Consider the following 14,147-nt stretch of genomic DNA (forward strand, 5'->3'; position numbering starts at 1 on the left):
GATTTCAATGCCATAGAGTCCACATGCCAAAGTGGCCATTTTCTCCAGGTGAACTGATCTGAGAAGCAGCTTGGAGCTTGGAGCAGAACAGCTCAGTAAGCGCATTTGAGTAGAATCACTGTTGTGAGGATAATTTTCGTTGTACTGAGGAACATTGTCTCTAGAAATACAACGGTTGCTGATGAAGCCGCCAGAGCGGCGGTGAAAACGTCAAGCTAATCCGGACCGCGTTTCATCCTTTGCAGTCATCTTGTTAATTTCAAAGACTGCATGACAGAGAGAGTCCTACGGGACCAATAAGACAACTGAAAAAGATTTATATGGTGGCTCCAGTTAAGAGCTAAGTTTGTGTATATAATTGTCTTTGTTTGCTGATTGACAGTATACTTGTATTTGTCTGTGTGTTATATTTGCACTTTTCACTTGGCACTAAAAACTATTTATGTTTGCATAATTTATTGTTTAGTACCACCTGGAGGTTGGCAACCCTACTGTTTGAGAAAACTTCCAACCAAATAAAACCAGGCTGCAAAATCTCATTTGAAAAAACTGTTAATAATAAATGCATTTAAACAAGCGATACAGTTAGGTGATAGGGCCCCCATCCCCATAAATCACCTGTCCCTTCCTAAAGCCTTTTGCAGAAGAGACTTTGCATTTCTTCTGAAACACAGACAGCAAGAACGTGCCACCCGAAGCCCTTTCCACAGTCATCTGATTCCACGATTGAGATTTATCAGCCCCACAAAGAAAGGGATAGGAAAATTATTCCACTTGAATTACTACCAAACATCACTTCCAAAACACCATTGGCATATGGGAGGATCATCTTTTATTACTCACTTATTTCAACGGCCTGTTCTCCTGTTCCCAGAATAGCATGCCCTGTAGTAGTGGCTTATTGTGATTAAAGGGAGAAAAATAAATGAAGCTTTAGACACGATCCAGTGTCTTCATGGAATGTGTAGTTATATTTTCCACTGTTCCATAAACTTTTTTTTTTTGTTATTGGTTAGTTTATTATTGTTCTTTTCTTTTCTTTTTAAACTATATGGCTTTTAGAATAATCTCTTGTACTATACAGCTTTTGTTCTTCAGGGATTAAATATTGCTAGTTTCCATCCATGACAGAGATGTTACTGATTTTAGAACAGCATTCCTAACAAGATCGTTATTTTTTACGGTTATGTAATATTCTTCTATGCACTCTGTTACATAAAAAGAACGCTGCGTATTAGGGAAACCCTGGCAATATACATTTATATTGTAATGCACATGGAGATTTTATCACATTTGTGATAATAGATTTAGATTTATTTGTTTCTACCCCATCTTTCTGCCCAGTGGGGACCCCAAAGCAGCTTCCCTGCTCCATTTTATCCTTACAACAACCCTGTGAGGCAGGTTAGGCTGATAGTGTGTGACTGGCTCAAGGTCAGCCAGTCAGCTTCCATGGGAGAGTGGGATTTCGAACCTGGGTCTTCCAGGTCCTAGTCCAAAACTGTAACCACTACACCACACTGGCTTTGGCAGTGATTGGCCAAGATACCATGGGTGCGGCCATTGACTGACCTGCTTAGCTTTTAGCGAGGAGCAGGGCAGGCAGAGAAGTCTAAAGAGGAAACATAAAAGTAGCAGAACAGGAAAGAAAGAGGTAAAGTGTCAAACAGTGCAATCCTAATCAGGGTTATACCCTTCTAAATCCTAAATCTGTTTAGGATTGCACTATGAGAAGGCTACAGACCAAGGGAAGCACTGAAGCACCATGAATGTTGTAACAAGAAGTGATCCAAAAGAATGTCAAAAAGGAAAAGGTCAATGTGGGGCATTTGTTTATTTATTTGAAACTTTTATTACTGCGCTTTCACACATACTGAATAATTAGGGTTGCCAACCTCCAGGTAATAGCTGTAGATCTCCTGCTATTACAACTGATCTCCAGCTGATATAGATGAGTTCACCTGGAGAAAACGGCCACTTTGGCAATTGGAGTCTATGGCATTGAAGTCCCTCCCCTCCCCAAACCCCGCCCTCCTCAGGCTCCACCCCAAAAACCTCCCACCACTGGTGAAAAGGGACCTGGCAACCCTATGAATAATTCACTTAGTTCAGAGTCTCAGAGAGGTCTCTACTGCCTTACGATTTCAGTCCATGCCTTCGGCCTTTTTGTTAGGTCGGTATAGCCAAAAGCCAAAGGAACAATGTATATGCATCTGTGGAATACCGTCTCTGGAGGATATATTCTATTATGTCTTATTATGCCGTTGTATAGGGAGCCCAGAGCTAAATTTCTGGATGGGATTTTGAATGGAGCAAACTTCTGTTCTGAAAGCGAAAAACTGATTTTCCTACTATCAGACTCTGATGCACATGTGACTCATAGAATGCCTCAATTTGCCCTGGCTGCTAAGAAGATAAGAGCCCTCAAGGCATAGCAAGTGAGAGCAGTTTTAGTTTTAAAGGATTTTTTCACTTTTATTGTATGATTATAGAGTTGTGATTGTGTAATAACTGTTGTTTTACTTTTATCCTGTAACTAATTTTAATCAGTTCTTTTTTAGAATTTTGTAAATATTTTAGGATACTTTGTAACAGCCTATGGCTATACAAATAAACGCTTGACCTTTAATAATGCACTTTCAATCCACTTTCAATGCACTTTAACAATTGTTTGCAAGTGGATTTTGCCATTTCACACAGTAAAATCCAGCTGCAAAGTACATTGAAAGCGGATTGAAAGTGCATTATTCGGCATGTGCGAAAGTCTCCTTTCTCCCTTGCGGAACTCGAGGCGGCTTACAATATAACAATTATTTTTTAAAATTAAAAACAATATAAATCAAACAATAATAAAATCATATAAAAAGTCACAATTTAGATTTAAAAACTCTAGTTAGGAATGCCAATAAATAAAAAACGAAATGCAGTCTTAAAAGAAAACTGAGGGAAAGAAAAACTGGGAAAGAGAACGGACAGAGGAAAGAGTTGTGCATAACCAGAAACAGCAGAGATTCAGAAGGCTGAGTATACAAGTTTTGAAATAACCAGCCAAATCTTTGGCTACAGGTCTCTAGTGCAATTATGATATAATACCATTTTAAAGTGATTTATCTTAGGGGAGTTTTCTAGGTTTTTACTGGTTGACTATTGGGAGAACTCCAACTGTTGTACAGTTGCACACGTTTGTCTAAATTTATGATTCCTCCCCCACCCCATGATAAGCTTTGAGACCAAGCCCTGCAAAAGATCCCAGGGGATGGGGGGAGCCGGGAAAGATTGGAACAATGTATAACAGGATAAGTTGGAACTCTGTTAGGTGGAGGGACAATGCTCATGTACTTTCCTATACAACAGATAGTCTGTACGTGATCCAATTTCTCTGCATTTCTTACCACGTTTATAGCAAGCTGAAAGAAGGAGGTGGAAAACTAGTGTCTTATTAGTTCTTTCAGCCACGCAACACCCTTGCAAGGTGTTGGACTGTATTGCAAGGTATTGGACTGCCAGGTCCCTCTTCGCCACCGGTGGGAGGGGTTTGGGGAAGGGAGGGACTTCAATGCCATAGAGTCCAATTGCCAAAGCGGCCATTTTCTCCAGGTGAACTGATCTCTTATCAGCTGGAGTTCAGTTGTAATAGCGGGAGATCGCCAGCCATCACCTGAAGGTTGGCAACCGTAGCCATCATTTTGACATTTCACTTTCTTTATTTCATAGCATTACGCCTGAGAGAATGCAATGAGTTTAGAACACCATGGTACAGGTAACTTTTTAAAAAAAACAGTGCTAGGCCTAGCGTGGAGAAGACCATGGACAGAAGTTACAAATGACCCACACAAGTATAATTTAAATGAAAATGTAGCCCAGTGAGCTGAATCATGTAGCACTCTTGGTATTAAATGTCCTTTTACACCACAGCTGTAATTTTTATGGTCTGTTTGACAGGTTGTCATGTACGTGGTGTTGTAAAAAGCAGGAAGCATTTTTATCTCTCTGAGAAGAGGTTTACAATCTATTATGGCCTATTCAGTGGCACTGAGGACATTCAGATCTAGCAAGATCAGATGGCACGAGTGTAGTTAAGTACCCTATTGACACAGTTTCATACCTGAATGTCCACTGTTATGAGATACCGCCAGTGAACTTATTTTTCATTAAACGTATTCACGGTTCAATAGATTGTCTGCGATGCAAGGCTTGATAGACACTAAAGATCGAAAATAAAAAGCGATGTGTTAGTTCACCTGAAACGTGCATTTCGAAAATGGAATTTACAAGACATTTCCCAGTGAACGCCAACACTGTATTTTAAATGACTTTGGAACATTGGTCCCAAAGTAGTAAGAACAGAATGCAAAAGTCTGAGCTTACTGAATTTCTGTATTGTCACCTTCAATTGGGGGGCAAGGGCCGGCATTCCCTGGTTGCCACTGCTAAGCAATAATCAAAGGGGGAGTGTCCTGCTTGAGGAGACCTTTGCAGATGCTCCCCCTGCATGGTTTGCAACAGGATGTTAGCAATGTACAGTGCACCTCTCTTTGTTCTGTAATAATGACACTTAGAAAGGTTCGTGCCATTCCCCCACCCCTACCCCCCCCACACACACACCAAACTTGGGCACTATGGATGAATGAGAGAATTTCCAATACAGAGTTTGCAGAGTATGGTCGTTTATGCATGGGAGTTTTACCTGAGGTTTGTTGCTTGCTGGACCCACATTTTCCTGTTGGGAATCTATGCACCAGCAGGCTCCAAACTCAAATCAAGTCCCCGCCCCTTGAAATGCTTTGTAATTGGTTTACTTTGTAGAGCTTATTGTTAGAGAAAATCCCCCCTCCAAAACCCAATTGCTGCATTAAAAAGCATTTTAAAACAAAAAAAGGGGCAATCTGAAAGCGGGGGGGGGGGAGAGATCCAAGCCTCGCTATTAAAAAGCCTTTCTTCCGCTGAGAAAGAGCTCCAAGGAAGCAGGAAGCATTTGAATCCCTTCCTCTTTACATGCTGCTTTGTAATTGGCTGTGAGAGAACCCAAGCTTGCATGGCCCACGTTTTGCCTTATGCTCAGGGATTTCACCTGGGCTGAGCTCAGGGGAGAGGGAAGAATCAGGTTAACAGAGAAACAGGGAGTCCCGGGATTTGTGAGGGCTGGCCGCGACGTCATCTCTAATGGACGGAAAACTGATGCATAACTCCAAGGAACAACTGAGACACACCGGGGGCAAACGTGAGTGAAAGTACCCATGCATAAATGACCTATGTCTTCTATTGGGCCATTAATGAAGAAGGTGTGATAGCTTGGGACTGCCTAGATTTTATTTAGAGATGACATTTCTAAATCAGAATGACTAGAAAGTCTGGGTAGGGGCCAATGTTCCCATTGTTTTTAACAGTGACTATATATAAAGCCACCAGTACCTATTTCAGGTGGTTCTCTAAAAGCTAAATTGGGTGCAAGGAAACAAATTATTGACTGCGGGTTTCTCCTCCTTCCCCCCATGGTTCAAACATGCTAGGCAGACATATGGTTAAATAGCAGACTGAGTTATGAGGTTGTTATTTCTTTAAAGGCCGAGCAACGTAAACATTTTTGCCTAGTTTGTGACTGAGAACCAGTGTGGTATAGTGATTTAGAATGGTGGACTAATATCTGGGAGACCCAGGATCCTCCCTCTACCATGGAAGCTGGCTCAGGGACCTTGGGCAAGTCACATACTCTTAGTGTAACCTACCTTTCAGGATTGTTGTGAGGATATGTTGGTGAATAGGGTTGCCAACCTCTAGGTACTAGCTGGAGATCTCCTACTATTACAACTAATCTCTAGCCAATAGAAATGAGTTCACCTGGAGAAAATGGCCGCTTTGGCAATTGGACTCTATGGCATTGAAGTTCTTCCCCTCCCCAAACCCCGCCCTCTTCAGGCTCTGCCCCCCAAAATATCCCGCCAGTGGTGAAGAGGGTCCTGGCAACCCTATTGGAGAATGATATAAGCCGGTTTGGGTTTCCATCGGGGAGACAATGAGGTACAAAGTGAGGAGAGCCAGATTGGTGTAGTGGATAAGAGTTGTGGTTTGGAGGGGTGGGCTCTAATCTGCAGAACCGGGTTTGATTCCCCACTCCTCCACATGAGCGGCGAAGGCCAGTCTGGTGAACTGGATTTGTTTCCCCACTCCTACACATGTAGCCAGCTGGGTGATCTTGGGCTAATCACAGCTCTCTTAGAGCTCCCTCAGCCCCAACTACCTCTCAGGATGTCTGTTGTGGGGAGGGGAAGGGAAAGTGATTGTAAGCAGGTTTGATTCTTTCTTAAGCAGTAGAGAAAGTTGGCATATAAAAGCCAATTCTTCTCCTACAAACGAAGTACATAAATGCAGATTCTGGCTTCCTTTCACTTCATTTTCTCCACTATCACCACATTGCTAGTTGATTTGGTGAAATTTTGCAAGACCTGTTATGAAACTGGAATAAAGTATGGAAACGTGACAAAATCCAGAATTGTATTCATGTTTGTATTTAGTTGTAAATACAGTAAAAACAGCAACAAGCCTGTGGCAACTTAAAAACTAACACCTGTATTATGTGGGTCAGAGCCAAATCAGGAGAACACTATGTATGAATATATAAATACAGAAGCCTGACATTTGATTAGAAGTTGGAACATCCAATATACACAACTCTGTTTATATACATCTGGTTTGGCGCTCTCTAGGATACTAGGGTTGCCAAGTCCCTCCGCCACCAGTGGGAGGTTTTTGGGGCGGAGCCTGAGGAGTTCAATATGGGCTTTACCAAGCAGTTCATTATGGGCTGTATTCTGCCTTTGCTGATTATTCAGGGATAAGTAGAAAGGTATAGGCTCATAACCGTGCAATCCTGAGGAGGGGGTGAGTCCTCTTCGGAAGAGGTGTGACCTCGCCTCCAGCATAAGTGTGTCTAATCCCGCAACAAGACGCACTTACGCTGGTGGCGAGGGCAGTTCCATCGGCGCCCGAGCACCGCGGAGCTGTGCCTCGCCCCTCCGCCAGTGCAGTCTCTCCGGTGGAGAATTGCCGCGCCGGCGAGGGGGAGGTTCCCAGGGCAAGGGGTGGAGCTGCTGTTAGGCAGCCCCCTATGCCCTTTCAGCCTTGGACGCTGGTGGCTAGGATGGCATTACTGCTCCTGTTTTTTAGCAGGCGCAGCCTCGCTGTTTTTAACGGGGCTTTTAGCCCCGTTGAAAACGGGAAAAAAAATTAAAAGGCTTTTTTCATCCTGGTGGCGTATGGGAAACGGCTTAGGAGCCGGCGCAGCTGCGCCTCTTCCCTGCCGTCCCCACATGCCGGCATCTCAGGAATGCCCGGTAAGTCTACTACCTATATGCATATTCCTTACAGTCACTTTGTGATGTATAATAGTACTCTGGTGTAGGAGCACTTAAGACTGCATAGTACACTATCTCATTGATTTGAACTTTGTTTTAGCCCTTTCAAAAAAACTAAGACTCCAGTTTAAAGGCCAGGCTTCGATAGGATATGAATCTTGGCTCCTGAAATTGCAGCTTCAGCATTCTTCAAAATTCCTAGCTCCTCTCCTCTTTTACAGTTTCTGCTTGGCATCTCTGGTCCTTAACTTGCACTTGCAAATGATGTAGAACATTGTAAAGTCACAGGAAATCTGAACTCACATTCTTTTATGCACTAGAGCATTCACCATTGCAGTTTGTGGGCTTGTTATCATTGCTTAAGCATCCCTTACTTTCTGTTTTGCCAGTATAGCTACTATAATTTCACTTGTATTTCTTTGGCATGGAAGAACGTAGGATTAGCAAAGGTATAATATCTAGGGTGAAAGGGCTTTAGGGCTGAGGAAGACACTTGGCCTTTACTCTGCTACGTTAACACTAATATGAAGTTTGCCTTTTCCCTCAGGGAGGACTAGGATTATACCATGAGTTTTATATAGCAAAGGAAAGGGCAGATTGTTTCTTCCAAGGAACAACCAGTTTAACATAGTGGGGAGGAAAGCACAATGTCAGCAAAGTTTGCCTTTGAGAGCCAGTGTGGTATAGTGGTTAGAAGCAGTGCAACTCTAATCTGGAGAACCGGGTTCAATTCCCCACTCCTCCACATGAAGCCTGCTGGGTGACCTTGGGCTAGTCACAGTTCTCTCTGAACTCTCTCAGCCTCACCTACCTCACAAGGTGTCTGTTGTGGGGAGAGGAAGGGAAGGAGAATGTAAGCCGGTTGGGAAGGGAAGGAGAATGTAAGCCGGTTTGATTCTCCTTAAAAAGTAGAGAAAGTCAGCATGTAAAAAACAACTCTTCTTCATTTTCAAGCTTCGACTGTGGCATAACAAATTGTTAACATTCTTATTGCTAAATATCTCCTGCTGAGCCTTCCTCCTTATTTTTTAAAAATGGAGACTCAAAGTGTTGTTGTGTCAGTAATATTATTTAGTTAAAAGTTTCCATGGCAAGGTCACTTTAAAGTTAAATATAGGAAGAAAAGCTCCTTATTAAACTAAATTGTGGTGCAACAGTTTGCCACATCCTGTTGCAGTGGCATCTGATGTGTTTAGCGAAGGAAAAGACGCTTTTTCAAACCTCTGGCAGGTAGTGTGGTCACCTGATGAACCTGCCTTTCATAACTCTGTTTGGGCTTTAAAAAAAAAATCATGATGTCAGTGGAAAAGGTGAATATAAAGATGGAAACTATCAGTTTGACAAATTTGAGAAGTGGAGGGCATGTTGGGAAACAGTGGGTGTAATTGGTAACTTCACCAGAAAACATTTTTTTTAAGCAAAAAGCTATCTGAACGGGTAGAAAGGAATAGATTCTACTTGTCTACAGGGGTGGTTCAGTCTAGGTATTGCAAACGGAAGTTTCTGCCTTGAATTGCAGTTTGGTCACAAACTGGCTACATAGTTTTAGCATGTCAGGTGTCTCCCTATATTCCTGAGTTACTTCATCTGTAAAATAAATCTTGTCCCATTCTCAGAAAGGTCTTATAAAGCCAAAACAGCCATTGTAAAAGCCACTGGAAACTTCAGTGTATAGATACTATGCAAATACAAATAGATATTCCTAGAATATATTAAAACAAGTGGAAGACCCACAAGGACTTGTGGGAGACATCTCATCTTCCCCTCCCCCACTTAGGGTTGCCAACCACCAGGTGCATACATATTGATGCAATTATGCATGTTTAAGTTACATATGTTGCTTTACCATCATTACCTTGAATATACTCAGCTTTGAATCACAGACTTTTCTGGCTTGTGTGCTTGTTACAATTACTCCTCCTTGCTCAACCACCAAGTACTAGCTGGAGATCTCCTGCTATTACAACTGATCTCCAGCTGATAGAAATCAGTTCACCTGGAGAAAATGGCCGCTTTGGCAATTGGACTCTATGGCATTGCAGTCCCTCCCCTGCCCAAGCCCAGTTCTCCTCAGACTCCGCCCAAAAAACCTCCCGCCAGTTGCGAAGAGGAACCTGGCAACCCTATCTCCAGGTGATAGAGATCGGTTCACCTGGAGAAAATGGCTGCTTTGGAAGGTGGACTCTATGGCATTATACCCCATTGAAGTCCCTCCCCTTTCCAAACCCTGCCTTTCTCAGGCTCCACCCCCAAAATCTCCCAACCTGGAGCTGGCAACCCTAAGTACTGGTGACACAACCAGCTAGACCTTTGAGACAGCAATGTTGTATTACATAGCTATTTGCATTACTGTTCCTAAAAGAAATGGGTTGGGGGTGGGAAAACACTCGTGTCTGTTTGAGACATTTTCCTGCTGCCTTATAGTTCTGGAGGAGAAGGCACAACTTCATAGCTTTTCTCAGATATAACATTTAAAGTGGTAGCAGGTGCTGCCCATTCCAAACAATGATTTAAGTTGCTGTCCTAAGACAAAATGTGTCATGAATCTGAGTTCAGCAGCTAAGAGCTGCAGGAAGTTTACCTTTGATCGGCAGGGCCCTCGCTCGGACAAACACATGGAGTTATCTAGGCAGGAACGACCAGCAGCCCGCAGGCTAAGGGAAACTTGGGCTTCTCCAGGCTGGTTCCATGACGTGGGCATGTGTTTCCCCTTCTCTGTGATGTTCGGAAAGCTCCAGAGTGGTGACAGCCTTACTGATGACATTTTGTCTATCTGAATGTAAATCAAGCCGTGGCAGGGGCCACCGGGAGGCGGGTTGGAAATAGAAGGGATGTTGTGCAGTTCGCGGTGGATGGCCTCTGCCAGGTTCAGTCATTTCCTGTCCATCTGCCAAAAATCACAAGCGATAAATGGACATCACTGAAGTGTGGGAAACTGCACAGCCTAACAGTCTATAGTTGGGGGGGGGGGATGAAAGAATAATCACAACTAACAAAAACACTGTACTGCCAGACCCCACTGCTCAATCCTTAGTTTATAGACCATGGTCGTTTATGCATGGGAGTTTTACCTGAGGTTCGTTGCTCACTGGACCCACACTTTCCTGTTGGGAGTCTATGCACCAGCAGTCTCCAAGCTCAAATCACGAAGTATTTGAATCCCTGCCCCTTGAAATGCTGCTTCGTAATTGGCTGTAGTGAGAGAAAAGTCCCCCCAAACCCAATTGCTGCATAAAAAAGCATTTTAAGAAGAAAAAACAAAAACAGAGCAATCTGAAAAAAAGAGGGGGAGAAATCCAAGCCTCTATTTTTAAAAAGCCTTTCTTCTGCTCAGAAAGAGCTCAGAGGAAGCAGGAAGTATTTGAATCCCCACCTCTGGACATGCTGCTTTGTAATTGGCTGTGAGCAAAACTAAGCTTGCTTGTCTTGCACTTTGCCTTATGCACGGAGATTTCACCCGGGACAGGGAAGAATCAGGTTAACAGAGGAACTGGAAGGTCCAGGATTTGTGAGGGATGGTAGCGAGGTCGTCTCTAATGGAGGGAAAACTCAGGCATAACTCCAAGGAACAACTGAGACAGTCAGGGGTGAATGTGAGTGAAAGTACCCATGCATAAACGACCCATGTTTAGGACTTCCTTGAAATGCCCAGTATGAATTTTTGAACCTGTTGGTTCACCCTCAGATGTTTATTGATAAGGAAAAGGGTGCTGTTGGCTATTGTGGAAGGAATGCGGGTAACAGCTACTATTTCTAAGTGCCTGCATTGGTTTTGGCTCTTTCCTTCTATTAGCAACTCTCCTGCAGTAGAAATATCCACATCTGCAACCTTATCTAACAGAGCCATAGCAATTTTCAGGCATTAAGGTCAGGACCCTGCAACTTTGTGTGTGGTGCTTGTAACTGTGTGAGTAGTTTACGTGCAGTACATCGGTTCTCCTTTAGACTTCTTCTTGCTTATCACTTTTGTCTTCAGAGCCAACCTAAATATTTTTGTACATAACAAAATTAGAGAGGTGGAATCTAGTAGATGTAATACAACAAAGCCAAGGGAAGTGATTTTTCTCATGGAAACCGTGATTTCGCCCATTAATTAGCATGCTGATTCCTTCGGTGTGGGTCTGTACTTTGGCACATAGGTGAGCCCTGCTCTGCTACTCACAGGGGTTTTATATTTAGCGCCCCAGAAAGAAACTGGCAAAACATAACTGTCTTTCAATGTATCTTTCAGCAGAAGAGAGTGAGGTAAGAATACACTGGAATAATTTTTCTGTTTGTGTTGTCTTCTCCTTTGCAGTAAATGAAATAATAAGGAACGATCTCTCCAGCACCAACGTCCATTCGTAGCTGGCCATCTAGAAATGCTTGCTGTTTTAAGCTTAGCTGAGACATCGGCTTCGGATACTGAAGATAATCCCCGGTACCGCTCGGCTCTTCCAGTTTCTTGAACGTTTGGAACTGACGGTTGCCTCTTTCGTGTGCGCGCGCGTATAATACGTCTCAAAAGAAATTTGCTGGCTGGCTTCAACCAGAAAAAAAAAAAGCCTTCTTTAGAGAAAATCATCTCAAGGAAAATGGAGGAAACGAGGTGGCATGTTTCGTGGGTTGAAACAGGAAAAGTGACACCACAGTGAATCACTGGCTGCAGAATCTATTCCCCCTCCCTTGGGCTCTACTAGACAACGATCCTTGAAGTGCCTTATTTTGTTAGCATGTGGTATCAGGACATTTTACCGGCAGCTTTGAATTTGCTGCCATCTAAAGTATTTCTAGGCACAGAAGCTATACATCATGTATTAGAAATTAATGTGTTTAAAAAAAAACTGCCGGTATGTAAAAAAAATATTTTTGTTTGTTGAAAGTAAAATACATGTCTAAATGCCAGGATTTCTTCTTCTTTCCCCCCTTGAACTATGTTTTACACCTTGTTGCCTTATTCCTGTTGCATTTTTTAAAATCCAGATAGTCATCTCAGCTGTATATTCTTCAGCCTCCCCAAGGTCAGTGCTCATGAATCGCAGGATTATTATTGTATTAGCATGCTGATATTTTGGCTCCAATTTGGCTTCAAATAAACACAGCACAAATGAATAGCACAAAAACAAAAAGGTTGATGGACAAAATCATTGATATCGGGCTCTTCCTCAAACAATGTATGTGTATGCATGTACAAACTAACATATATGCGTATATATGTATTTATATATGGCAGGTATACCTGGTTGCCTTGTGAAGGCTTGGAATTCAGCCATAAATTTCTGCTTCTGAGAATGCAGTCCACATCCCAAGCAACGCTTCTTGCTATTTCTGCGTTGTGGGTGTTCTATTAAGACAAGTATGCATTTTCTTTCCTCATGCTGATAAGCAAGCACTTTAGACAGTCAAGATGGATGCATATGACATATGTATTAATAATTACCAAATGACAAAGGATGAGTTAAAGCAATTGTATATACTGTTATCAAAGAATGTAAAATATTTGTTGAATTATAAGATTATTATTCCACTGAAGCCTTATAAGTCTCTCCTACATGTACCACAAATATTACCAAAACCAAATGTTTTGATATGCAGCGCTGTATAATATGTTTTCTGATTTAGCTTTGGATATAGGACTTGGCATGCACTGTAGCCTTTAACGTTGTATTTTGTATCACCGACAAGTATACTATATAGCTAGCAACAGCATATTATTTCTCATAAGCAGCAAGAAAGCATGGCTTCGTTTTTAAAGCATTTAACGTGAATATTGTGCCTTAGGAAAGATGTGTGAACTACACCTCCCTTTCTAAGGTGGTGACAAATTAAGTGCAGTGTACAGTTTATACAAACTCAACAGGTTTCACAAAAAGGTGAAACAGTCCTAACCATTTAGAATTATTACTCTGTACAATTATGTCTTACTTCCTTTATAACAAACAAAAAGCCATATTTGTAACTTTTGCACATTACTGTGAAAAACATAAGAATATATAATATGGCTGTATGTAAATATTATTATGTTACTCAATCTCCAGATTGGCTGTTGTCTCTCAGCTCCTTAGCAACATGTATTTACCCTGTACTTAGCTTTGTATAAGTTGCATGCATTTTCTTCTATTCTGCCATACTATTAAAAGAAATTGACAAATTTCTGCTGAACTTGTAGTTAGAAAATAGATCTAATAAAGCACAACTTTCCACTGAAAGCTAGTTTTAGAGTGGTTCATCTTTTCACTCTTGGTGGGGAGGGGACTCATGAAATGATAAACCTTTCCTGAGATATGTTAATATCTATGTTCTGTATATTGTAGGCACTTCCAGTTCAAGTCACTTTCCGTGTAATATAACTATTTTACAACCCATTGTTCCTGTACAAATTCATTCAGTAGGGACTTGTGCAGAAGCAACACTCAGTGGATTATTACCCCTCCCTTTTTTTCCTCGACGTATCCTGCCAAGCAAAATTGCGCTTTTTCATGTTTTTCTACATTTAAAAGATGTAGTTTCCAAGAAAGAAATGGATACGCAATGTAATTCTCAGATGTTCAGTTCTCTCTCTCTCTGCTTCTGAAATGTCAATAGAGTGTGAATGCAGGAACTTCTGAGTATGCCAAAGGATTTTTGACTCAGATACAGAATTATCTTGGGTGAGGCTCTGACCACACAAGCACCAAAAGATTGCTGTTCAGCAATAACCTTAGCAAGATAATGATATGTATTGTTCCCAGTTGGTCGCATCTCCTTCCTGGTCTTCGTTTCTTATTTTCTTCTTTAAGCTGTTTGGAAATGTGTTACATTCAACCCTAACTCTAA

The 14,147-nt window shown here is 42.0% G+C and overlaps 1 protein-coding gene across 1 annotated transcript in view; it reads left to right on the forward strand.

Annotated features, from left to right (window-relative positions):
- NFATC1 (nuclear factor of activated T cells 1) overlaps positions 1–11,751 on the forward strand; it is a 148,417-nt gene extending 136,666 nt beyond the window's left edge. The window contains exon 9 of the mRNA XM_056854090.1: positions 11,650–11,751. Coding sequence (XP_056710068.1) covers positions 11,650–11,652 — 3 coding nt within the window. The 3' untranslated portion in view covers positions 11,653–11,751. The remainder of the gene's footprint in view (positions 1–11,649) is intronic.
- The last annotated feature ends 2,396 nt before the right edge of the window (positions 11,752–14,147 follow it).

Source organism: Euleptes europaea, chromosome 8 (genome assembly GCF_029931775.1).
Source record: "Euleptes europaea isolate rEulEur1 chromosome 8, rEulEur1.hap1, whole genome shotgun sequence".
Taxonomy (NCBI): Eukaryota; Metazoa; Chordata; class Lepidosauria; order Squamata; family Sphaerodactylidae; genus Euleptes; species Euleptes europaea.